General features: G+C 30.9%; 2 protein-coding genes across 2 annotated transcripts; both read left to right on the top strand.

The window, feature by feature from the left end:
* Positions 1-17,244: 17,244 nt before the first annotated feature.
* On the top strand, positions 17,245-19,660 carry LOC114719558 (glutamate receptor 2.3-like). The gene is made up of 3 exons (XM_028905071.1): positions 17,245-17,509; positions 18,253-19,422; positions 19,653-19,660. The coding sequence occupies exons 1-3, from the start codon at positions 17,245-17,247 to the stop codon at positions 19,658-19,660; spliced, it is 1,443 nt and encodes a 480-aa protein (XP_028760904.1).
* A 654-nt stretch (positions 19,661-20,314) lies between these two features.
* Positions 20,315-21,651, top strand: LOC114719557 (glutamate receptor 2.9-like). Its single transcript, XM_028905070.1, has 2 exons — positions 20,315-20,461; positions 21,301-21,651. The coding sequence occupies exons 1-2, from the start codon at positions 20,420-20,422 to the stop codon at positions 21,649-21,651; spliced, it is 393 nt and encodes a 130-aa protein (XP_028760903.1). The 5' UTR covers positions 20,315-20,419.
* Positions 21,652-23,647: the final 1,996 nt, after the last annotated feature.

Raw genomic sequence — 23,647 nt, 5'->3', positions numbered from 1 at the left:
TTTTTTTCAAGTTTACTCCAAACTTAAATGATGAAAGTAGAGAAACGCAGAGTTTGATAAGCTCATAAGCACTAAAATTTAATTCATAATAAGGGTAAAATTAGAAAGTAATAATTAATAAGTTAGTTGATAACATATATTCAGGATCAAAAATTACTTCTAGAAGATGCCCTATATAAGGATCAAAAGGAGTACAACTCATTTTTAAAAAAATACCATTATTGATAGAGAGGATAAGTAGAAATAATAAGAAAAAATAGAGAGAGATATATAATTAATTATGTGTAAAAATAAATAAAAATTAAATGAATTGAATTGAATAATTAAATAAGTCCACGTTAATACTTATGAAAACCCACACCCCTGTTCACCAAAAAAAAACACACACACACACACACCTTCAAAAGATTTGATGCTTATAGACAAGTCATGAAGAATTATATAATTTTGGTATTTATTCGCAAACATGAATCACAATTATCTAAAAATGCAGATATGATCATCTGTGTGTGTGACTTCTGAATAGTTGTATAGATCAATTGATAAGAATATGTATTGAACAAACTATACATGGCAATATTTTAAAAGTTAGATTGAATGTCAAACTGAAAAAAAAATAACAAGTCACGATTCATCCAATTGAATCGGTTAGATCGGCAATCAAACTAATAATATAATAATTAAATAAAAACTAATATTATATGTTTGTATAATAATTTATGTATGAAAAAAAATATTAAGTTATCAAATAATTTAAAAATCAAAGTAAATAGTCCATTTCATAATAAATTAACCAACTCATATGATAATAATGTATCGCATAACAAATCATGGGTAGTAATATAGTAAAAACACAGATGTTCAATTTTATATTAATTATTTCAGATAAAAATAAAAATGAATTAAATTAAATAATTGTAAATAAATCTTAAAAATTTATAAAACTCAAGATATAAACAGCGAAAAAAAATCTGCCTACAGCCTTCACATGTCTCCAAGACACATTCTCGAAGAGTTCTAAATTGATGCTCAAAACTAGTAGAGCTGGTAATGTGAGCCTGCCTAAATATTTTCTTAAAAAAATTATTATTATTTATATAAGTTGAACTTAGTTTGAAATGTTGAAATTGAACTTGGAGTTTTGAACTTGAGTAGGGTGTTATAATAAAATAATGTGAGGACTAATTTATAATTTGGGAAGATATTTTAGAAAAACTAACATAGATTTCTTTAAAATAATTAATTTGACTATTTTTCTTATCCAAATTAATTAAATAGATCTTTTATGTGTGTGTTATATATGCAATTACATGAATGAAGCAATATTAATGTGGAATTTGATGATCAAAATCCTCCAACTATGTTATATAATATATTAGGAATTGTATAAAAATAAAAAATAAAAAAAACACAAAGAAAGAAAAGCAGGCTAGCCTGCGACAAAACAGACTCAAAGTGGTGTGGGCTACTCGATGGGTTGGCATTTTGCCAACCCGAGCCTGTCATTTTTGACAAAACAAAAAACCACCCACAACACACACCGGAAGCTTAGCTTGCTTTAGTCTGTATGAATGCAAAAGACTTCTTTGGGAGACATACTTTTAATTAGACAAGATAATGCTCGAATGTGTCCTAGATTAAGCTTAATATAATAATAATGTCATTAAGCCATAATACTATCAGCAAGCCTCATCAAATGTTATATTTTTGCTTCATTTGTAATGCACATGGGTTATAAATGTAGATTTTAGATTAATTTTTATAAGTGCAGGATGGATGGTGATACTGGCGTCATTCCTATTCATCTTGGTAGTGCAAGTCTACATAGTGAGTTTAACCTCAATGTTAACACAAGGAATTAAGAATAGCAATCTGTATATGGGATATCGAGATTGGTCGTGGGTGAGAGGGCTTTTGATTGAACAAATAGGATTCAAGCCTGAGCAGCTAAAGCCTTTACGACGTCGTGAAGAGTACAATAAAGCATTGTCAAATGGAACAATATATGCCTTCTTTGATGAAACTCCTTATCTCACGCTCTTCCTCTCCAAATACAAGTCTCAGTTCATGATGACAGGACCAATCTACAAAACCGATGGATTTGCCTTTGTGAGTCTACTTGCTTCACTCTTCTTAATTACCATAAGGTAAAAGTTAACTAATTAATGTCACGTTTTCAAGGTAATTTACATAAAAATATGAATGTTATTAAAATTAATGACCCCACACTAAAATGTTGTTTAAGAACTGAAGCATGTGACCAACTTATTACCACTAAGGAAGGATATGAGATTAAAAAAATTTAATTATCGCATTTTAGCTAGCCCTACATTAAATCAAGACTAAGTAGGACTTTAATTGAAAACTTTGACATATAATTAGGATGGGAGAGAGTACCCCCAAATTGTATGATTAAGATTTTTATTGCATCTATTTAGAATCCACATGTGAATTGAATTCGAATCTCGTCATTGTCAAGTCTTAAAAAAAAACCAAAAGAATAAAACTTTAATGAGATTGATGCTATATATTTATCGTTTTTTTAGGCATTCCCAAAGAAATCTAGCCTGGTCTTGCATTTCTCGGATGCAATCTTAAAAGTGATTCAAGATGTGGAGTCATATCGGGTGCTGATGGCCAAGAGCTCCTTACCCACCTCCATTGAAGATTTGGAATTTGAAGACCACAGTGATATAGAGACATCAAGTTTGAGCATAGCTAACTTTGGAGGTCTTTACCCTATCCTATCATCTTGTGTGGCCCTCTCTTGAGGCCTTTCCATTATAAATCCATCAGTGATTAAACAGTTTCTAAATCCATTGCCAGTGATTAGATGGTTGATTGGGAAGCTTTCCACTCCGAAACAACTGGTGATTGATTGGTTGCATAATAAGAAGCAGCATTTCAAGTTAGCTAAGGCTTGATCATAGTAGGAGTTGCTTGCTAGTTAATCAGTAGCTGCTTATTAAAAGTGTGATACAAGTGTATATAAAGCTCCTGCCATCTTATCTAGTGTTCTGCGTAATAACTTGTCTTTTTTAATTTTATCGCCAACTAGAAACATGTATTAACTATCAATAAAAAAACATGTCAATGGATATGACATATTCAGTGTAGCTTGTAATTTCAAGCAGTTAATGCCTTTTTTTAAAAAAAAATTAAAAATAAATGCCTCTTATAAATAACAATATGCTATCATGTTATCTCCTAGGTTATATATATGTTTGATATGACTTTTTGATTGAGTCATATTTCAGTATTGCCGAGCCCAATTAAAAATAGTTCTTCTAAAGGCATTTTCTACATTTACATGAACTTGTGACCTCATATTTAAGTAGTCAAAACCCTTTTCACCAAAACTTGTGCCTATTGATGTGTGCGTGTCAAAATGGAGCACAATCAATACTTGATGAGTTGCACACAGGTGACAAGTATTACCTTTTTAAGTGGTAGGGATAATATTGCAGCATTCTAAAAAATTAGAAATCAATGTCACATTATTTAATAAGCATTAACATAATTTCTTATTTCTTAAATTTGGGTCTATTTTGGTTTTAGCCTCTCAAATTTTTAACATATGGTTTTAGTCTAGAAAATTTAGTCCATCTTAAAATGTTAGTCCTCAAAAGTATAACAATATTAAAGTCTAATAAAGTACCATAAATAATATCAAAATGATGATATAGACTCACCAAATGGCACCTGACTAAATTTTGTGTAGATAATAGAAGGGGGAAAAAAAGAACAAATCCTCAAAACGTAGCTCTTTAGCTTCTTCTTTTTCTCTTCCTCACTATTCATTTTTAGGAACTATTCACTTCACTGCATTATATTATCCACATAAGATCCAATTAGATGTCATCTAATGAGTCCACATCATCATTTTGTAACATCCTGATTTTTTTCTGAGACTTTGAGTGGTAGTTTTACCCTCAGGATGAATATAGGACCAAGCTTTAAACCTAGAAAAGGTGGGGGTATGTGTATACTCACGAAATAAGATAGAACAAATTATATAGGTATAAAAAAATTCAATAATAAATAAGGAAAGATAATATACATATATATATATGAGTACATGTAATATGTAAGAAAATCTTATTAATTTTAAGATATTCCCTATTTTTACATATAATATTTAAGACAATTTGATTAATTTTAAGATATCTCCTCTTTTTACATAAAATATTTAAGAAAATCTTATTAATTTTGAGATATTCTCTATTTTTCTTAGATTTGGGATGTTATTTTATATTAAAGAGGATTTTTTTATGTAAGCCTAATAAGGTGAAATAATATAATTTAGTTTAATTTTTATTAGTCTTGAAATGTGTATATAAGCACCCAAACCTAGTACTCAAGTCAGTAGCTCATCCAGTATTTTTGTCTCTCTATAGCTTCCAGATTCACTTACCGGTGGGACTTATCCAGTTGTGAAGCCTAATTCTACTTTTGCAAGAGTACTTATAGGAGTACCAAGTAACTCTCTTCTTATTTGCCTTGCTTATCGGGACTATCAATGACCTTTGTGAAAATCCCAAAATGAAAATTTAGCCAATGATTGATATATTGGACTATATGGCCTTTATGAAAATTGCCTAGTAGAATAATTATTTCTTCAAGATGCCGTATGATGTAAACTAAGTTGTTTAGCCTTTATTATGCTAACAGTTTGGTCTATGAATTGTGTGATAATTGTTGTATTGAGAAGTAGTTGTTTAGACTACTTAAATGGTAATTAAGATCAACTAAATGATTAATTGTTATTATGAGAGGAGGTTAGCAATGGAGAAATGACATTTGTGACCACGTGGCACGGCCGCCATGTGGCGCTCTGTGGTTGGCCACTTTCTTTTGTTGGGATAGCATCTCCCAAGCTTGCGACACTCTAATGGTTCATACCCTGGAAGCATCTCCTATTAGAGAAACTCATGGTTCTTGTGTTCTCTACCGATTTTGGCTAGTCTGCATTACACTAATGGGTAGCAATCCGCCCATGGGTGCACATTAGTTGGAATAAAGAGGAGATAAGGTTGAAACTAGTAATAAACTAGAATGTGAAATTTCATAATTTGTATTAGTTGTTGTCTTGCTATATATTGAATTGTTATAATTATAGCTCTACTGCTGTAATAAACTCATTATGATATACTTGAACTGTTAATATAGTTACCTGGTTATTCGCTTGAATAACAAGTTCTACCTAGCATCTCAAAAGTGGTGTCATTAGGTAAAGTGGATAGGAACTGGGTTACTGAAACATTTTGTCTCACCCCATTTCTTTTATCACTTTTCAGTTGAGAGCAGCAGAGGAGATGCAATAGGGAAAGTTACGGAGGTGTGAGGCTACTCTCTTCAGTAGTTAGCCTTCCATAATTATTATGCTTGATTTACTGTTAATTGCCACCTAGGACAGTTAAACTAGTTTCCATTCATCTAGTTAATTTGACGAAGTGCATTTATTATGATCCTATTGCTATTAAACTAAACTGTACTTGATTAGTAGGCTCAGAACCATTTGATTTGCTTCTTTCTATTTTATTTTATTTATTTGTGAATCCATAAGAATGTGAACAATTGTATTTAAATAAGTGAAATTTTTCCTTTCAAGTAGTGGCTTGAGGCCCATTTATGATTAGTGAAGACGGCATAACTATGTTTATCAAAGGTGCTTATGGTTCTTTCCACAATCATGTTAGTTAGGTAGCATCCCTTCCTAACATGGTTAAGGCAGTGCTAAAATATTGTCAAAGAGTAGTATCTCCTTCCTCAGAGCTTATCTAATTTATTTTTTTTATTGGTAATCAATTATAGGTACCCTTTTAATAACCATGATAGATTGGTGTGTAAGTAATTCTTTTTCTATCATGGTTATTGTTTTAGAAAGAAAATTTCTAGTTTTTTTCTCTTATTATCGCCACATTGGATGCTATGACTATATATATGTGGGGCTAAGTTTAGTGTTTTCAAGATAGGTGTTTCAACTTTTAATATCATTGATGATATTTCAGCAGATTTTTATATTGTTGCATTTTCAAGAACTAACGTTTTAAGACATACTAAATTTCAAGAAGTAAAATCATGGGTTTGAAATTTAAAGAATCAAAACTCAAATGGCCTCAAATTTCAGAAATAAAAAAATTATATTAACTCGTTCGATAAATAGCAAGGTAGCCCCACACAGGATGCTTTCAATTCCTCCACATCAAGTATCCCATTTCTTTCCCATATTAATTCACCATAAACATATGACGTGTGATCCCCTTATTCTAAAATCACTCCACGTCATTACTCAATACTTTATGGCAATGCACAATCAACACATCATCGTTACTCAAATCATCTCCACTCAACTTGGCATTTTTTTTTTTACCAGCAAAGAAGCTTTAATTAAAGCAAATAGAGGTTTTCAAACAAAGTCTAAGGGTAAAGACATAACCAACAAAAACAAAGGGACTAAAACAAGCCAAAGGAAATTAGCCTATTCCCTCCCTTTCAGCCTCTAAAGGATACCGGTTGGGACTCGCGTCATCATCAACCTGTGCTTCACGAAGGATGATAGTAGTTAGAGGAGGTAGAGATTCAGTGATCAAACCGTTAGGTTCCACCTCCCTTGAAGCCAGAGCAGCCAAACAATCAGCTGCAGAATTTCCCTCACAAGAAATGAGAGAAGAGGAGATCAAGCTTCGATTTGGCACCAAGTCAGTGATTTCAGTAAGCAAGCCATGAAGACTCCACGGGCAATAATGGAAAGAACATACTCAACTTAGCATTATTAGCATATGCACCAACTTCCACAGCACATGCTTTGACTATTCAACACTAACTGGACATAAGAATCAAGACTGTTTGGATATAAACGAAATTGTAATTTTAAAAATAATTTTATAATGTATGAAGTAAATTTATGAAAAATTTATTTCAATTTATAAAAAAAATACTTTTAAAAAATACTTTTTGATAATATCCAAACATACCCGTAGAATTGGAATAAAAAGTTTAAAACTTGACAATTTTGCCGTCAAGCAATAACGCCATGCCTATTGCAACACTCACTTTGATGCCAATACAATTGCTTTTTCACCTCATTCTTCAGCTTCCAACCTGCAAATTTCTAAATATCTCCTTATAAATAACTTTTGTAGCCGTACATTTTTGTCTCTTGTCACCATCATGCAACAAAAATTTCAAACCTTTTAACTTCAGTTATTCTACCATCCCCTCTTCTTTTTTTATTTTTATTTTATATGTACGATATATATTTTGATCAATAATTGTTTGATCATTGAACTTCGCAGAAAAATATTTGCTTCACTTTATAGGTGGTAGGGACAATATTGAAGCATTTTAAAGGATTAGTAAACAATATTACATTGTTTAATAATTTATAATGTGTAGTGCTCTCTGAAAAATAAAAGATTCATTTAAAATAGTTTATAAACAATTTTTTAATTATAATTTAAAAAATAAAAATAAGAGATAAAGTGACATAAATATTGAATACAAAATGATGATTTAAGGGGACGTTTGGATATTTCTTCATATTATAGTTTTCAAGAAAAAACCATGGTTTTGAGAGAAAATTATCCAAACACTACATTTTTTCTTAAAATCAATTTTAAGTTTAAAACCATGGTTTGAATAAGAGTAACCAAATACTTTAATTTTTTGCAAAACCACTTTTGATTTGAAAACCCTAGTTTTGGATATAAAACCATGGTTTTTCATGAAGTAAATTTTTTTTTTTTTTGCTTTTCAAAGTATAATATCATGGTTTGGGATATAAAAATATATACATGTATCAATTACTACCTTTGATCCTTAATATAAAAGTTAGACAACTAATTTGTCAATATTGAGAAAATTAGTTAAATTATTTATTTATAATAAATAGTTGTTGCATTCTCTTAAATACTTGTTAATGATGTGCATTGGAACTACTATTTGATAGAATATTTAACATGTGCAAACTAACATGAAGACTACTTTAAAAAAATAGATAAATATGTGAGATAAGGTAAATTAATGTCTTATACTGAAAATCAAATTCAATATCTAATTAGCTCTCACACTAAAGACAAAAGCTAATATTAAATAATTTTTTTTCAAATATCATTTATTATTTCAAACAAAAATATAAATTGAAATATATTTTTATTTAATTATCATAATAACGTATATCATTTTTAGTAATTTACACATAAAAAAAGATTCTAATAACAACAATACAAACATTCTCATTTTATTAAAATTATTTTCTTAAAAATCTATTCTCAAAACTCATTCTTATAAAAGCTATTTTTAAAATCTATTTTTTAAAATCTATTCTTTAAAAATTATTTTTTAAATTATGGTTTGATTTTATCTAAATATCTATATTTAATAACAAACTGGTTGCAGCCATAAATCCCATCACATGGTTAACTAAGAGACAAAGTGGCACAAATCTCGAATACAAAATGATGATTTTATGGGGGAAGAATCGGGGGCCGTGTGTTTGTCCTTTTTTTTTTGTCCATTTCTTGTCTTGTTCAGCTTTTGCCTTTTAACTTATTCTCCCATTGTTTTTCTCTCTTCCTCTCCTTCTTCCACACGTGTCCCTCACAGAAACCACTCATTTTCGTAACAACCATCATAATAATGAGTTCCAAGCATTCGTACGAGTTCTTTGGTCAAAAAAAAAAAAAGCATTCGTACGAGTGTTTTTCCATTTTTAAAAATAGTTAAATACAGCATATCACGTGGCTATTAAAGGCGACTTATGAGATATTTGGGTAATTCTAAAAATATTTTTAAAAAATACTTTTTTATAGATTGAGATAAATTTTTCTATATATTTATTTCATATATTATAAAAATACTCTTAAAATTATAATGTCATTTCTACCTAAACACTTTTTAACCACGAGTGCTTATAAATTTTTCATGCTCATTGCCTGTTATTATAAAAATTAAAACTTACAAATTTTCATATATATATATATAGTTGTTATTTAGCTTTTTTGTTGTTGTTAAAATAGTTATTTTGACTCGTAAAGTTTTCATGTTCACATCCTGTGATAATCAAAGTTGAGAGTTGTAATTGTAGATCTTTATATATATATATTATTTATTTTTTGTTGTTGTTAAAAATGTGTATTCCACCTTGCGTAACCTACCCATAAGCATTTATGAATTTTTCATATTCACCTTTTACTGTTATAAAAATTGGAAGTTGCAAATTTGCGCATATATATAGTTGTTATTTAGCTATATTTTGTTGTTAAAATGCATATTTTGACTTGCAAAATACCAATGAGGTTGTTAAAATATTTAGGGGCAACATGGTTATTGTTCTGTTAAACTTAATCTCGTTTTGGGCTCAAGAGATTGAAATGAGATTTAAAAATATCTTGGGCCTGATGGTTAATTAAGCTTAGATTGTGGGACTTATATGAAATTTTCTCTTGAATATAACCCATATGGCGTGGTGAGAGCTAGCTTCTCCGTATATAGGATAATATTGCAACATGGGCATATTACACCACTTAATGCATTATCCATTGTTTGTTAGAGAATAATTTAATGACAAACTTGTTGCTGCCATAAATCCCATCACATGGTTAACTAAGAGACAAAGTGACACAAATCTCGAATACAAAATGATGATTTTAATGGAGAAAGCATCGAGGCCCGTGTGTTTGTCCTTCCTTTTCCATTTCTTATCTTGTTCTACTTTTGCCTTTTAACTTATTCTCCCATTTTCTTCTCTCTTCCTCTCCTTCTTTCACACGTGTCTCTCAAAGAAACCATTCATTTTCACAACAACCATCGTAATAATGAGTCCCAGTCATTCATGTGAGTGTTTTTTCATATGGCTTTTAACCGGGATAAATTTCGGTACTAAATGTAAGTAACTTATAATATGTTTAATACTTATTTTTTTGGTTTTATTTTTATTTAATTTTTATTGAAAAGAGAAAAAAAGATATGAAAATAATTTGTAAATATAGATAGAGAGAGAAAACTTGAAGGAAGAATCTCATTTAAATCCAATTCAGAAATGGACAATTACATCAATCGAAGCTTGAAGTATACAATGTGATAGACTGATAGGAGACAGAGAAAGGATAATCGGATGTTGGAGCCCTAAAACTAGAGTTGTTCAAAATTGTAGTAAAGGTAGCAAGACATCTATGGTGAATACCCACTCAAAGATCCACTGTGGCCGGGGGACACATTGGATAAACCACCCAAGTTGAGAATTGGAGTCCCTAAAACAAATTCTTTTCTTGAATTTATGAATGCATATAATTTACGTAAGCTTCGGATCGATAGTGGTGGCTTTGTTGTTAATGTGTTCTTAAAAACAGTCCTGGTTTTGCCATTTCCGTTAAATGATTATCAGTTTGTTCCCTTGCCCAATACTGACATGACCTTTGATGATCTTTTCTGCGACCAATTGCTAAAAGCGAAGGCAAGTTTTCATTCTTTTTCTTTTTAAGTTGTTTCTTCTTTTAGTTTATAATGGAAAGTCAGGTATGATACTGGTATCCTTAAGAATGCTTACACAGGTTCTTCTTTTTACCTTCACACCTGGTCTGTGTGTGAAAATATTTATTGCAGGATCTTGATGCTATAAATGGAGACATCACCCTGGTCTCAAAAATAAAAATAAAAATGGAGACATCACAATTGTGGAAAACCGAACAGAATGTATTGATTTCACATTGCCATATTTAGATTCAGGAGCAGCATTGGTGGTAAGGGTGAAGAAGGCCACCACAAGTAAATGGATCCTCTTAAAACCTTTCAACTGGTTACTGTGGTTAATTGTTGTTGCCATTTTTGTGGGTGAAACTATTATAATAATTGTCAGAAATACTAAAATGCAAACAAGAAAAGCGTAACGTGTCAGATCCAAGTTAATTTGAGTGGCACAATAAAGCACCACATGAGAGAATACTAGAGAGAGAAATGAGAGAAGAGGAAAACCCAAAAGTAACTTCTTAGTGTCATAAACACGATTATAAATTTTATGGGTGTTTGGTGGGGTTTTTGGACCATCCCACTTATAAATTTTATGAATCACACGAATTTATAAGTTCCTCAAAATAACTTATTTTGAGTTTTACCGTGTGGTTCGTTGGCAGGAGTAGACAATTGAAACAATTATTACACAGTGTCAGATTCTCTCACTCTTTTCCTTATTTTATTTTCTCTTATTCTCTCATTATTTGAAAGCCTTTCATGCTCATTATTATCATTAAAATAATGTTTTAAAATGCATTTCAGTGACGAAATTTTGCTTCTTCATATTAAAGTAATTTAAATTCATTGTGTTATGTAAATTTATTTTCTTAATCATTTATCATTATTTAATAAAATTCATACTTATTTGGGTAATTTCACAAACCAAAGTTATTAATTTAAATTTATTGTACTATGTAAATTCATTTCTTTATTATTTTTCATTCTCTAATAAAACTCATACTTTTTTTGGTAATTATACAACCTAAATTTATTTTTTTCAATTATAATCCAAATAACTTTTTACTCAATCTAACTTTTATAAAATTCAATGCAAACACAATTTAAATCACCCAATCTAACTTTTTTTAAAAATCAAATTGATAATAAACTACTTTTTTAATTGCTAATCCAAACAGACTCAAAACTATTGCTGCGGCTTCTTAGTTGAACAGAGACATGCTTAGCGTGCAGAAGTGGCGAACTGCTGTTATATTTTCTTGAAAGGAAAAAGGGCCCAAATATAAAAGTGAAAAATAAAGACAAAAAACAAGGTGAAGAAATAAATAATAATTCTCCGGTCCTTAATATAAGACCCATTTAATTAATTTGATTAGATTAAGGAAGTTAGGTAAGTTAGTTAATTATAAGAAAAGTGACACATTTTTCCTAAAACACCATAATCATCTTTCTTAATACCTCCTCTTCCTCTTCTATTTGATTATAGTTGAGGTAGTATCTATAGGGGTAGTTTAGAGAAAATTGATAAATATGATGAATAAGTCTTATATTTAGGATCAAAATCAACTCAAAAATTGAATCCTATATTAAAGATCGGAGGAGTAAAGAAAAAGATACAGACGGAAGAAGAGAAAGACATGGAAGTCTTCAATTAACTTTTGACGAAGAAGGGTCATATTGATGGAGAGGACAGATTATGATTATCCATTTAGATTATGGATAAGTTTTGTGAACGTTACTGCCATCTCTTGAAATTTATCTAAGTAATATCACTTTCAGTTCTAAATATAAGAGTTAGTTAACTAATTTGAAGAGATTAGAGAAATAAGTTAAGTCAGTTTGTTGTAATAGATAAATATTATCTTTTCTAAAATATTCTTGCTAATCAAGTATATTAGTTAGAACTACTATTATTAGAAAGATTATATTGGAAAAAATATATAAATATGAGAGACAAAGTAGATTAAAATCTTATATTTAGGATCAAAATAAAATTTAAATAAGATCTTATACTAAAGACTAGAGATAGTATTAAGAAAAATGATGTTACTATATGTTACAAAAACCAATAAAAAAACAGAGCACGCAAAAATCGTTAACGGACAATCGCCGGCAACGTTGATTAGTGATGACGTTGAGGAGTGAGGTCAGACTTCTCCTGTGAGTGGATCCTCTTTTAACTACAAGTGCCAGTACGTCTTTCATTTACCTACTCATCAAGTTTGCCATTCGATCGTCCATGTCAACTCTCAAAATAAGCAAACTTAACGGTGTTAATGCCACATAAGTAAACTTAATACTGTTAATTCTAGCTCTAAGTCCTTTTCAAACTATGGACCAACGCTTCTAAACGGAGTAAACATGAGGAACTTAAAACAAATTATAAAGACAAAAAATAGTATTAACTTTTTTCAAACCACTCTTGTCTATAATTTTTTAGGATTTTTATTTCTTAGATTTATGTTTTAATTTTAAAGAACGGTCAAGTCAAAATATTACTAATATTTCTTTTTTTTTTTAGATGACAGAAATAATTTAACTATATTTTCTTATCTTCGATGAAGTAGCTAGAAGTGTTGTATATATATAAAGATTGAAGCAGTATGTAAGTATTTTTATAATGATTAATTAGCGTCTTTTCGATGTTTTACATAATTAATTATGATTTTCATGTCCAACTCATAATAAATATTAGTTCATAGAAACTCTTTATTATTTTGTCACCTAGAATAAGTAAAAAAAATTAATAAAGATATAAAATATATGTTTATTAAGAAAATCTAAAATATTAAATAATACTCCCTTTTTAATTCTTTTCTGGTTTAGGACAAATCTACGTACCTTCTTTCTTTCTAAGTCATCAACCTACCGTTGTCTTTATTTCTTTGGCCAAAAATGGACCTACTTGTCAATATACGCTTTTTAATATTATGCTTGTCTCCAATCCATGCGTCTCCAATACATGCTTTCATTTAAATGATTGTTTGCTTAATATACTTAAGAGAAATCATTTTGTAGATATCTATACTTTTCTTCAAATTTTAAGTCGGCACATGAGTATTTTTCTCTTTTAATAAAATATTTTAATTTTATTCTGTTAACATCGTTACCCTTATAACTTTGGTCTACTAATAATTTTAATTTAGTTTTTGTAGAGAAGATAGTGATACTAACAGAATAAAATTAAAGTACTACCTCTAATTTTAAATATAAAATATAACTTGTAATATAGGATTAGAAATGATATTTAATTAAGACAAAAAAAACTCAATACTAAAATAAAAATTAAGAAAATATATAGGTACCAACAAAATAGTTTTCTTTGCGCTGTAAAATCATGGATTGGATTTCACCAAAAATAAATAAATAAATAAAATAAAAGCATGGATTGGAAAATTATTTTTTTTAAAAAAATGTATTAGAGACACGTGTCATACATCATTTTTTGAGTACATGATTCCCGTGTTGCGTAACCCTCACACGTCACTCTATATAAGGCTTCAGTGGACTGTCCACATTTAACTTGAACCATCCACGTTTAATATTATTAAATAATTATTTTAAAATAGAAAAAATTATATTTTTAAAGAGTGGTAGTTAATAGATTATCTTTATTTTTTATTTTATACCTATTAAAATAATTATTTTTAAAAAATAAAAATAAATCTGGACTGTCCAGATTAGATCTGAACGGTCCAGATCTGATGAGTATTGGGTGCTCATCAAAACTGATGAGCACCCAACATAAATCCCTCTATATAATGTCCTTTTCTTTTCCCCCAATCAATCATGGAGTCCTGCAAAAATTCCACTAAGTTTCTTCCACTTGAAATATTAAAAAAAAAAATCACTCAGACGACAACAATGGAGGATATTATAGTTTGAAGCAGGTAAAATATTTGGCTTTAACTCTAATACTTTCAGTCTAGTAAAAATTAATCTCAAATTCAAAATAATTTTAGAGATTATCACTTCCTGTTGCATTCTGACTTGTCAATTGGCCCCATAACAGGTTGTCACTCGAAGCACTTTGACTTGTTAATTGAGCCGCAAGACATTGTCAATACTTGCCTTTTCACCTGATAATTTTATAACATGGAGTGATAATCTGTATAGACACAATTGACAAATAAAGGAGTTGACATTAATAAGAGGGAGTATTGAGAGTGACAATATATATATATATATATATATATCAATGTGGTAAAATGGTTCAGTCACAATTGCAATATTCCATCCACATATCCCTTGGAACTTGAGATTACTTTGAAAATTTCAAAGAACTTTGCAATAATAAAATCTCTTAATTGAGACCTAAGTCTAATTTTTTCTAATTTATTTAATAAAAAAACTTGGGTCAGTCCTTGAGTATTTACTCGGATAAGGTGTGCTCTCTAAGGTTAAAAGCACTTGTAGAAATACCTACAAATCATGTATTAATAAATCCTCATATCAGTATCGGATATATTTTTATTTCTAAAGGACACCTTTTTGGCCAATTATATATAGATAAAATTTTCCGGTGTCAATTTTTTCTAGCTTCTTACTGGTCTCAGTTTATGTATGAAAAAAACTTATGCACTATTTTATGTTTTAAGAATCCATATATCTAAAATCTATATGCCTGCAAAAATCTTCTACGAGTGATACTAATATTTTAAAAATAGTAAACACATGGTTATATGTGATTAGAGAACTTAATGTAATGAATATAAGAAACTTGATGTAAGTATTTTTGTGATTGTAAAATTTGATGTAAGTATTGTCCTATTATTTATAGGCTATAAACTACTTCATTCTTCAATATATTCAAAAGTGATACTACTAAACCTGGTCTGTCTTTCTTTTTTTTTTTTTTTTTAAAAAACCTGAACCTGGTCTTGCCTTTATTTTTTTTTGGTAATATAAACTTATTTTCAAACGTAACACTGACTAATCCAAAAGCCACTTTTTGTTATTTATCATTACTATTTTTAATTTTAATTATTCTCTTTACTTTTTGTACTATACATTTAAATTTGGATTAAAGTTAATATGCGCCTAACATGTTGAACTGAAATTAATGTATCTTTTAGTCAGAAAAAGTTTTTATCATATTGTTATTTATACTGTGCATTACACCAAAAAATGGATCTACTTTATATATAATTTGTATGATAAAATATATAAACTAATTATCTGAAAATTTTTTACAGTTTTGATATTTATTTGCAAACATGAATCGCAATTGCCTAAAAATGTTTAGACACGATTATACCTATAAAGCGCGAGAAATCAATGACTTTTGAATAGTTATATGGATGAATTGGTAAATATATGGATTGAATACTCCCTCCTGTTTGACCAAAAAAAATTATACTCCCTCCTGTCTTGAGTGTCTTTGACTAATTCACAGAAATAAAAAATGAAGGCTAACACACTAAATATGTCTTAAATTAAATTTTTTCAACTTTACTTATATTAAATGAGGTTATAAAGAAGAGAAAAATTATAAGGAGCCACATTTAAGCATTAATTATACAGACAAAATTGAGAAAGAATAATTAATTACTCTCTAGGCAACTTATTAACCAAACAGTTTTCCTAGGAGTAACTTGTGTGTATCATGGACCATGGGGAGCATATGGATTATAATTTATTATATGTATTATATAAATTACTAATATAAATAAGCGAATAAAGATAGCGAAAAAGATACTAAAATACTCTTAAAAATATTAGAGGACAAATTAAGCGAGTGAATTCAAAATTCTAGATCATACTCCTTATACTATTTTGAAATTTTAAAATATTGTGAAATGACAACACTGTTCTTATTCCTGGTAATTAGTTTCATAGAGCTATTAACTACTATAATTTAACTATTGAGTATTTTTGTTTTTAAAATTTTGATGACTACTTTTAGATACCTATTGACTGTAAAAAGTAGTAAATAACTAAACAAAAAGTAGTCACTAGATCTCCAAAAACATTTAATGTATTTTTTAAATTTTTGAAATAAAAATAATCACTAGCGAAATTAGAGTAGTCAATAGCTAAACAAGAGTAATCAACAAATTTTTAAAAATGAAAGTAATCAATCGCAATAATAAAGTGGTCAATAGCTAAACAAAAGTAGTTATTAGAGTTCTAAAAACAAATGTAGTCAATAACTAAAAAAAAATATTCAATACATTTCGGTGACATGTCATCGGAGCTTTAGTGGTTGACCTAATAGGGCTCTTGGCACAAGAGCTCTAGTGGCCAGAAACCTGTTAAGGGTGTTGATGTGATATAATTTTTTTTAAATAGTGAATGATATTTGTATAATTTTACAAGATTTGAAAATTTCAAAATGATAAAGAGTCTGAATTGAATTTTAAAATTATCCATGTTGATTTGTCTTTTAGCAATTTTTATGATATTTTATTATCTTTTTTTTCCATAAAGATAGGTGCCTTTTTTTTTTTTAAAAAAAAACTACCTATTATGTCTAAGATGCTTGACTTTACCATGTGCAAGGGCATGATGAGGAAGGAAACAGTGAGAAAAAAGTGGATAAGCGTGACGATGATAGAAATGAGAATATTCGTTCATAATAACCTCTTTAGGCATTATACAAGTTAAGAGTAGGAAATTAGGAATGCGAAAACGGAAGTTAAAATTTAATCCCAAAAGAGAATGATATAATAAAGACAAAAGAAGAGGGAAAAGGGTATAATACTGTTGGAGGCTGGGGCATATATAGAAAGAGGAATAAGTGAAGAGAGAGAAGGGAGAGAACTGAGATCAATAATGGCGGAGTTGTTGAAGAAAAGCTTGAAAGCTCTCTTAAGTGTGAGTGTGGCCTTAGTACTGTTATGGCTTAGACCTTCCATGGCGGCCAAACCAGATGGAGTGCCAGTAGGCGTCATTCTTGACCTGAATTCAGAACTTGGCAAAATGGTTAACAACAGCCTCGCCCTTGCCGTCGAAGATACAGAGCGTTATACAGCCACCAAGATTCGCCTTATAATCCGGAATGTTTCTCAGAACGACGCCGTCGCTGCAGCAGGAAATGGTAACGTGACACCCCCTGCTCCCATCTCCATCTTCTCAATTTTAATTTCTCTCTAACATCATAAACAATATTATTTTTTGATAGATTTTTCGCAATGATCATTAACAAGAAAACATAACTTAAAATTAGCATGAGTCTTTTTGAGAGTCTGCATGTACGGTGATTTTTGTTAATGATCAAAGTATGCTGTAGGCTGGGCTTAGTGTTTAATGTAAAAGTGAACCCAAGCCTCCCCTGTTTTTCTTTTTTTCTAAAAAATTAATCTGCAAATTTATGTAGTTTCACCTTATTTTTAGGTTCATATAATTTCTTAATCAGGTTCTTATAATTTCACCTAAGTTTCATGTGATTTTAATTAAGTTCTTGTAGTTTTTTCTTTTTACCTTTTTTATTAGCTTCTTAGAGTTTCATCAAAAATGGTGGTTATTTATAACTACTATTGAAAAACAAAAGCCTTTTACGAAAGTTTTAAATTCTGTCGTTACCAAATTGAAAATTAAATTAATATAATGGTCCTAAATGCCATTCCCTCTTTAAAATTTTAGGCAGCCATAAGGATATCATTTTATTTATTAATATGCTCCCTGTTTCATTTTTTTTTTGGTTGGGCTCCGGTCCTGTCTCCCTGACTCTTCAAGTTAACGTAGAGTAGACCTATTTTAGGATAAAATAGGCTTACTTTATGTTAACATGTAGAGATCAAGGTGATAGAACTTGGAGACAACCTTTGAATATGCAAGCAGCTTCTGAACTAATTGAGAAACACAAAGTGCGTGCCATTCTGGGGCCCCAAAATTCAGAGCAAGCAGGTTTTATAGTGGAACTTGGCTTGGAATCCCAAGTACCTGTTATTTGGTTTCCCATAACTGGCCCATCCCTTTTGCCACCTCCATCACCATCCTCCAATCAAGGCCTTAATTGCTTTCAGTTCCAAGCTATAGCTGCCACCATTGAAGCTCTTGGGTGGCAGTCAATCGTCCCCATTTTTGAAGACACTGAATATGGCGGTCACCTTATTCCATGCCTCAGCAATGTCTTGAAAGATATGGGCATACGAATGGTTAACATAACTGCCATTGATCCAGATTCAACAGATGTTGAAATTGACGACATTCTCGTCAAGTTAAACAACAGGCGAACACATGTATTTCTTGTCCATATGAGCATGGATTTGGGAATAAGATTTATTCAGTCTGCAGAAGAACAAGACATGATGGGAGAAGGATATGCTTGGATACTTACCCAGGGGTTATCTTCTTTAACAGATCCTCAAGTTACGACTGGGAACCCTTTGAAAGGATACATGCAAGGTGCATTGGGAGTGAGGCCAATGGATTCGAACAAAACACGTTGGCGTAGGTGGACACAGAGTTATTTTGACTACAGGTTCAATAGTACCCTATCAGTCTATGGATGGTGGGCTTATCACACAATCGAAGCATTGGCTATGGCATTAGAGAAGCCAGGCGCAGACAATAATGGCACAAAACTTCAAAGTGAAATTTGGGATACTAATTTCACAGGCTTGTCAGGGATAAATTTTAATTTAAAAGGAGGACAACTAGATCAATCGGTGCTTGAAGTATACAATGTGATAGGACCGAGAGAAAGGGTCATTGGTTATTGGAAACCTGAAACTGGACTTGTTCAAAATTTTAGTAAAGGTGCTAAGATATCTGGTAAATACCAACTAAAGGATCCATTGTGGCCGGGTGACACATTGGATAAACCACCAAAGTTGAGGATTGGAGTCGTAGCAACAAATTCTTTTCCTGAATTGGTGAGTGTAGATAATTCGACTACGCCGGTGATGATTCATGGCTTTGCTTTTAATGTGTTCTTAAAAGTTGTCGATGTTTTGCCATTTCCGCTCGATTATGAGTTTGTCCCCTTGCCAAACAAAAGTAGAAGCGGTACTCCCATTTATGACGATATTCTCTGCAACCAAATGACAGACAGGGCAAGTTTTCGTTTTCTTTTTAAGTTGTTTTTCTTCTATCAATTTATCTTTTAAGTTTCTAACGGAAAATCAGGCATGTTATTGGCATACTGATATGAATGCATGATATATGTATATATTTATGGATATTGTTTCTTACCTTCACGCTTGAAAACACTTACTCTGTATATGAAAATATTGCAGGATCTTGATGCTATAATTGGAGACATCACAGTTGTGGCACATCGTACAAACTGTGTTGATTTCACTCTGCCATATTTAGATTCAAGTGTAACAATGATGGTAAGGGTGGAGAATGCGTCCATAAGTAAGGGGATCCTCTTGAAACCTTTCAAATGGTCACTATGGTTAATTCTTGTGGGATTTTTTCGGCTGCAACTATTATCATAATTATATTAGAAAGAAATGAAACCAACCAATTTCGCTTCAATCCCTTCCTTGTTTACAAGATCGGTGAGTTCTGTTATGTAGCATATTTACTTTGATTATGTGTTACTTTGTTTCAATATGCGCCTCGTACATGCTCTATCACACACTTGACATCAATCTTGTATGTACGATGATATATCACAGATGTTATGGAGAATTTTGCAAGCAGTGCTACAGGATGGATGGTGATACTGACATCATTCTTATTCATCTTGGTGGTGCAAGTTTACACAGCGAATTTAACGTCAATTTTAACACAAAGCAAAATGAAAGAGCCTTCATTTAAGGACGAAAATGAAACTAAAAGCAGCAACCTGTCCGTGGGATATCAAGCTGGGTCATGGGTGGAAGGGTTTTTGGTTAGCCAACTCAAACTCAACTCGTCCCAATTGAAGGCTCTAGGAATTCGCGAAAAGTACAACGAATCACTGTCAACAGGAACCAAACATGGAGGAGTGGATGCCATTTTTGATGAAACCCCTTACCTCACGCTCTTCCTCTCCAAATATAGATCTCATTTCATGATGACAGGACCGAACTATAAAACTGGCGGATTTGCCTTTGTAAGTCTACTCCATCTTACTTTTCCTCATCACATGTGCTTACACTCTCTTCTCTTCATCATATGGCAAAGTTAGCTAACTTCATGTGTGTGTGTGACTTTCCGATTCTATGCTTTGTTAAAATTAGTTACCACAAAAAGATATTGTTCAAGAATTAAGGGATGCCAACAGCTAGTTAGAAATTAACTACCACATCTTTGCCCTAGATTTAAGACCAAGTATAGGGCTTTGATTTAACACTTTAATTTGTTAGGAACATTAGTTTTTTTCATTTTTATAGTTTTGACTCATTTGTAAGTCCGTTCTAAATTTTGACTAAGTGCAACTTAATCTTTATAATTTTAACCATTTTAAAATTCAGTCCTTAAATTTTATGAAATACATATTTTTTTTTAAAAAAAATAGAGATTAATATTTTAAATAAGTAAACTATATGGACTAAGTTGCATTGAGACAAAATTTAGAAACTGAATCATAGAGATTGAGTTATACTAAGCTAGAATTTAATAATGGAATTACGCATTCACACTCAAGTCAAAATTAGAAAGATAAAAAGATTAATGTTTTCCAACTTTTCCCAGTAATTAGTATGGGAGGGAGTACATTATTCACTCTATCCATCTATATATATTTCCCCTAATTATATGGTAATGACATTTCGTGCGACTATTTAGAATCCTAACAGTATTTGCTCATCTGATTTAAGTTTGAAAATAAAAGGAGCTCTTTCAATATATATATTTTTATGGGTATCAAGTCATTAGCGAATCATTCCAACCATTATCAGTGGTTGGTCTATAAAACCTAAATGTGATGCTACATATTCCTTGTATTTTCAGGCATTCCCAAAGGGATCTATCCTGGCCTCCCATTTCTCAAATGCAATCTTAAATGTGACGCAAGACGTGGAGCCATATCGTGAGCTGATGGCCAAGAACTCCTTACCCACTTCCATTGAAGATTTTGAATTTGAAGAGCAGAGTGATATAGAGACGTCAAGTCTGAGTATAGCTAACTTTGAAAGCCTTTACCCTGTCCTAATATCCTTAGTGGCTCTCTCTTTAGGCCTTGCCACTCTGAATCCATCAGTGATCACACGGTTGCGTGAGAAGCTAAGCCTTAGTGGCTCTCTCTTATCAGTGATCACACGGTTGCGTGAGAAGCTAAGCCGCAAGTCAGCTAAGGCTTAAATAATACATGTGATATACTACATGTGTACATAAAGCTCCTTGTTATGCTATCTACTTTATGTAATGAATAATTTGTCCTTTTGTGTTTTCATGGTCAACCAGAAACATGTATGTGTATCCTTGTTTGTTTTCTATCAATCAGAAAACAAACATCATCACTAAAAACGCTCCTAACCCCCCAAAAACAAAAAGACAAAAGGAAAAGAGAACACACAAAGAGCGTCTTATTTTTGGCTGAATTCAGGTTTAGTTGGCTTTCTTTTTACTCCATTTTTAAGGCCGTGTATACTAAATCTTAGTCCACTTTGATTGTGCAGGATCTATTATGCAAACCTATTTTGCTGTGTAAGTCAACATTATTTTCACTAACTTTCACTCTGAATATGATCCCTCCATTATTCAAGATCAAATTTGCTCTCACCCACCTCTGCTTTTTAATCAAGAAACAGAGATAAACAGAGCCATGAATTCGAAGATTGTAAGCATGAAGATTTTTCCAATGGCAGAGCAATTGTACCTTGTGGTCTTATAGCTTGGAGTTTGTTCATGCAGACAACTTCTCCTATAAAAACCATGTTTTGGCAGTAAACAAGAAAGGAATCTCCTGGAAGAGTAATAGGGAACACAAAATTGGCAAAGATGTCTTTCCTGTATAAACTTTTAGAATAGCTCTCTGATAAATAGCGTACGTCTCAATGAATCCATACCTGCAAGTCTTACTATAAAACATTTTTATTGAATGACTAAATTTGAAGATTTTTACTGCTTTTTGATTGAATAAAACTATTTATATGACTGTTTGTGAGTGTGGGAGAAGTTCAGAGCAAGTGAAAAAGCCAAGTAAGTGTGGGAGAAGTCAAGAGTGACTGAAACGCTGAATAGCATATTCTCAGAGAGAAGATAAATGAGATGGTACAGTACAATGATTTCATGATGACATGGATACAAATGCATTAAAATGATAAAATTTTTCAAATTTATCTTTATTAAAGTTTTTTTTCCTTTGCATTTACAAATTATTGTCAACTCTCTCCCCTCTTTCTCTCTTTCTAACAGGAATTATATCAGGTAAAATTAAAAAATGATTATCTCTCTCCCTCTCTTTCTGACATGGATATAAATGCATTAAAATGATAAAAATTTTCAAATTTATCTTTATTAAAGTTTTTTTTCCCTTTGCATTTACAAATTATTGTCAACTCTCTCCCCTCTTTCTCTCTTTCTAACAGGAATTATATCAGGTAAAATTAAAAAATGATTATCTCTCTCCCTCTCTTTCTGACATGGATATAAATGCATTAAAATGATAAAATTTTTCAAATTTATCTTTATTAAAGTTTTTTTTTCCTTTGCATTTACAAATTATTGTCAACTCTCTCCCCTCTTTCTCTCTTTCTAACAGGAATTATATCAGGTAAAATTAAAAAATGATTATCTCTCTCCCTCTCTTTCTGACAAGAATTAAATAAAGATACAATTAAAAAATGATTATTAAATATTCTATTAGTAACTTATATTTAGGACTAAAAATTCCTCCTGCAAATGAGTTATGATAAGCATCCGAGTGATTCTCTCTGGAAAATACTGCCTTTGGTCCTGGTTATAAGTTTTAAATTTAGGAAAAAGTGTGGTTCACTTTGTAAGTTTTCATTTTAAATTTGTTTTATGTTTTTTTAATTTTATTCTTAATTATTTATTATCTCCCATTTGTCATACTCTGTCTTATCACATTTTTTCACACATTTTTTTTTTATTTTTCTTATTTATTATAAAAATATATTTAAAAACAAAAAGTTATTCTTAACCCATTTGTTGTTGTTAACTAATTTCAGAATCATTTAAAAATCAAAGTGAAGTGGTGAGGTGGAAAGCTTGGGTCAAGCTCAAGACAAAGTGGCACAAATCTCGAAACAAAATGACAATCTCATGGAGGGAAATCGAAGCATGGTGGCCCGTGTGTCCGTTCTCTCCTTTTCCATTTCTTGTATTGCCAGAG

The sequence above is a fragment of the Neltuma alba genome, unplaced genomic scaffold (assembly GCF_004799145.2).
Source record: "Neltuma alba isolate B1F8T4 unplaced genomic scaffold, ASM479914v2 tig00011923_pilon, whole genome shotgun sequence".
Taxonomy (NCBI): domain Eukaryota; kingdom Viridiplantae; phylum Streptophyta; class Magnoliopsida; order Fabales; family Fabaceae; genus Neltuma; species Neltuma alba.
Note: the sequence above shows the minus strand (reverse complement) of the source record. Positions and strands in the feature narration are given on the sequence as shown.

What these genes read in the sequence shown, in the direction of transcription:
- LOC114719558 (XM_028905071.1), top strand. Translation starts at nt 17,245, where the DNA reads ATGGCGGAGTTGTTGAAGAAAAGCTTGAAAGCTCTCTTAAGTGTGAGT. An exon ending in CGTCGCTGCAGCAGGAAATG is followed by an intron (nt 17,510 to 18,252) that starts GTAACGTGACAC and finishes ATATGCAAGCAG; the next exon opens with CTTCTGAACTAATTGAGAAA.
- LOC114719557 (XM_028905070.1), top strand. Translation starts at nt 20,420, where the DNA reads ATGATGACAGGACCGAACTATAAAACTGGCGGATTTGCCTTT. An exon ending in AAACTGGCGGATTTGCCTTT is followed by an intron (nt 20,462 to 21,300) that starts GTAAGTCTACTC and finishes TTGTATTTTCAG; the next exon opens with GCATTCCCAAAGGGATCTAT.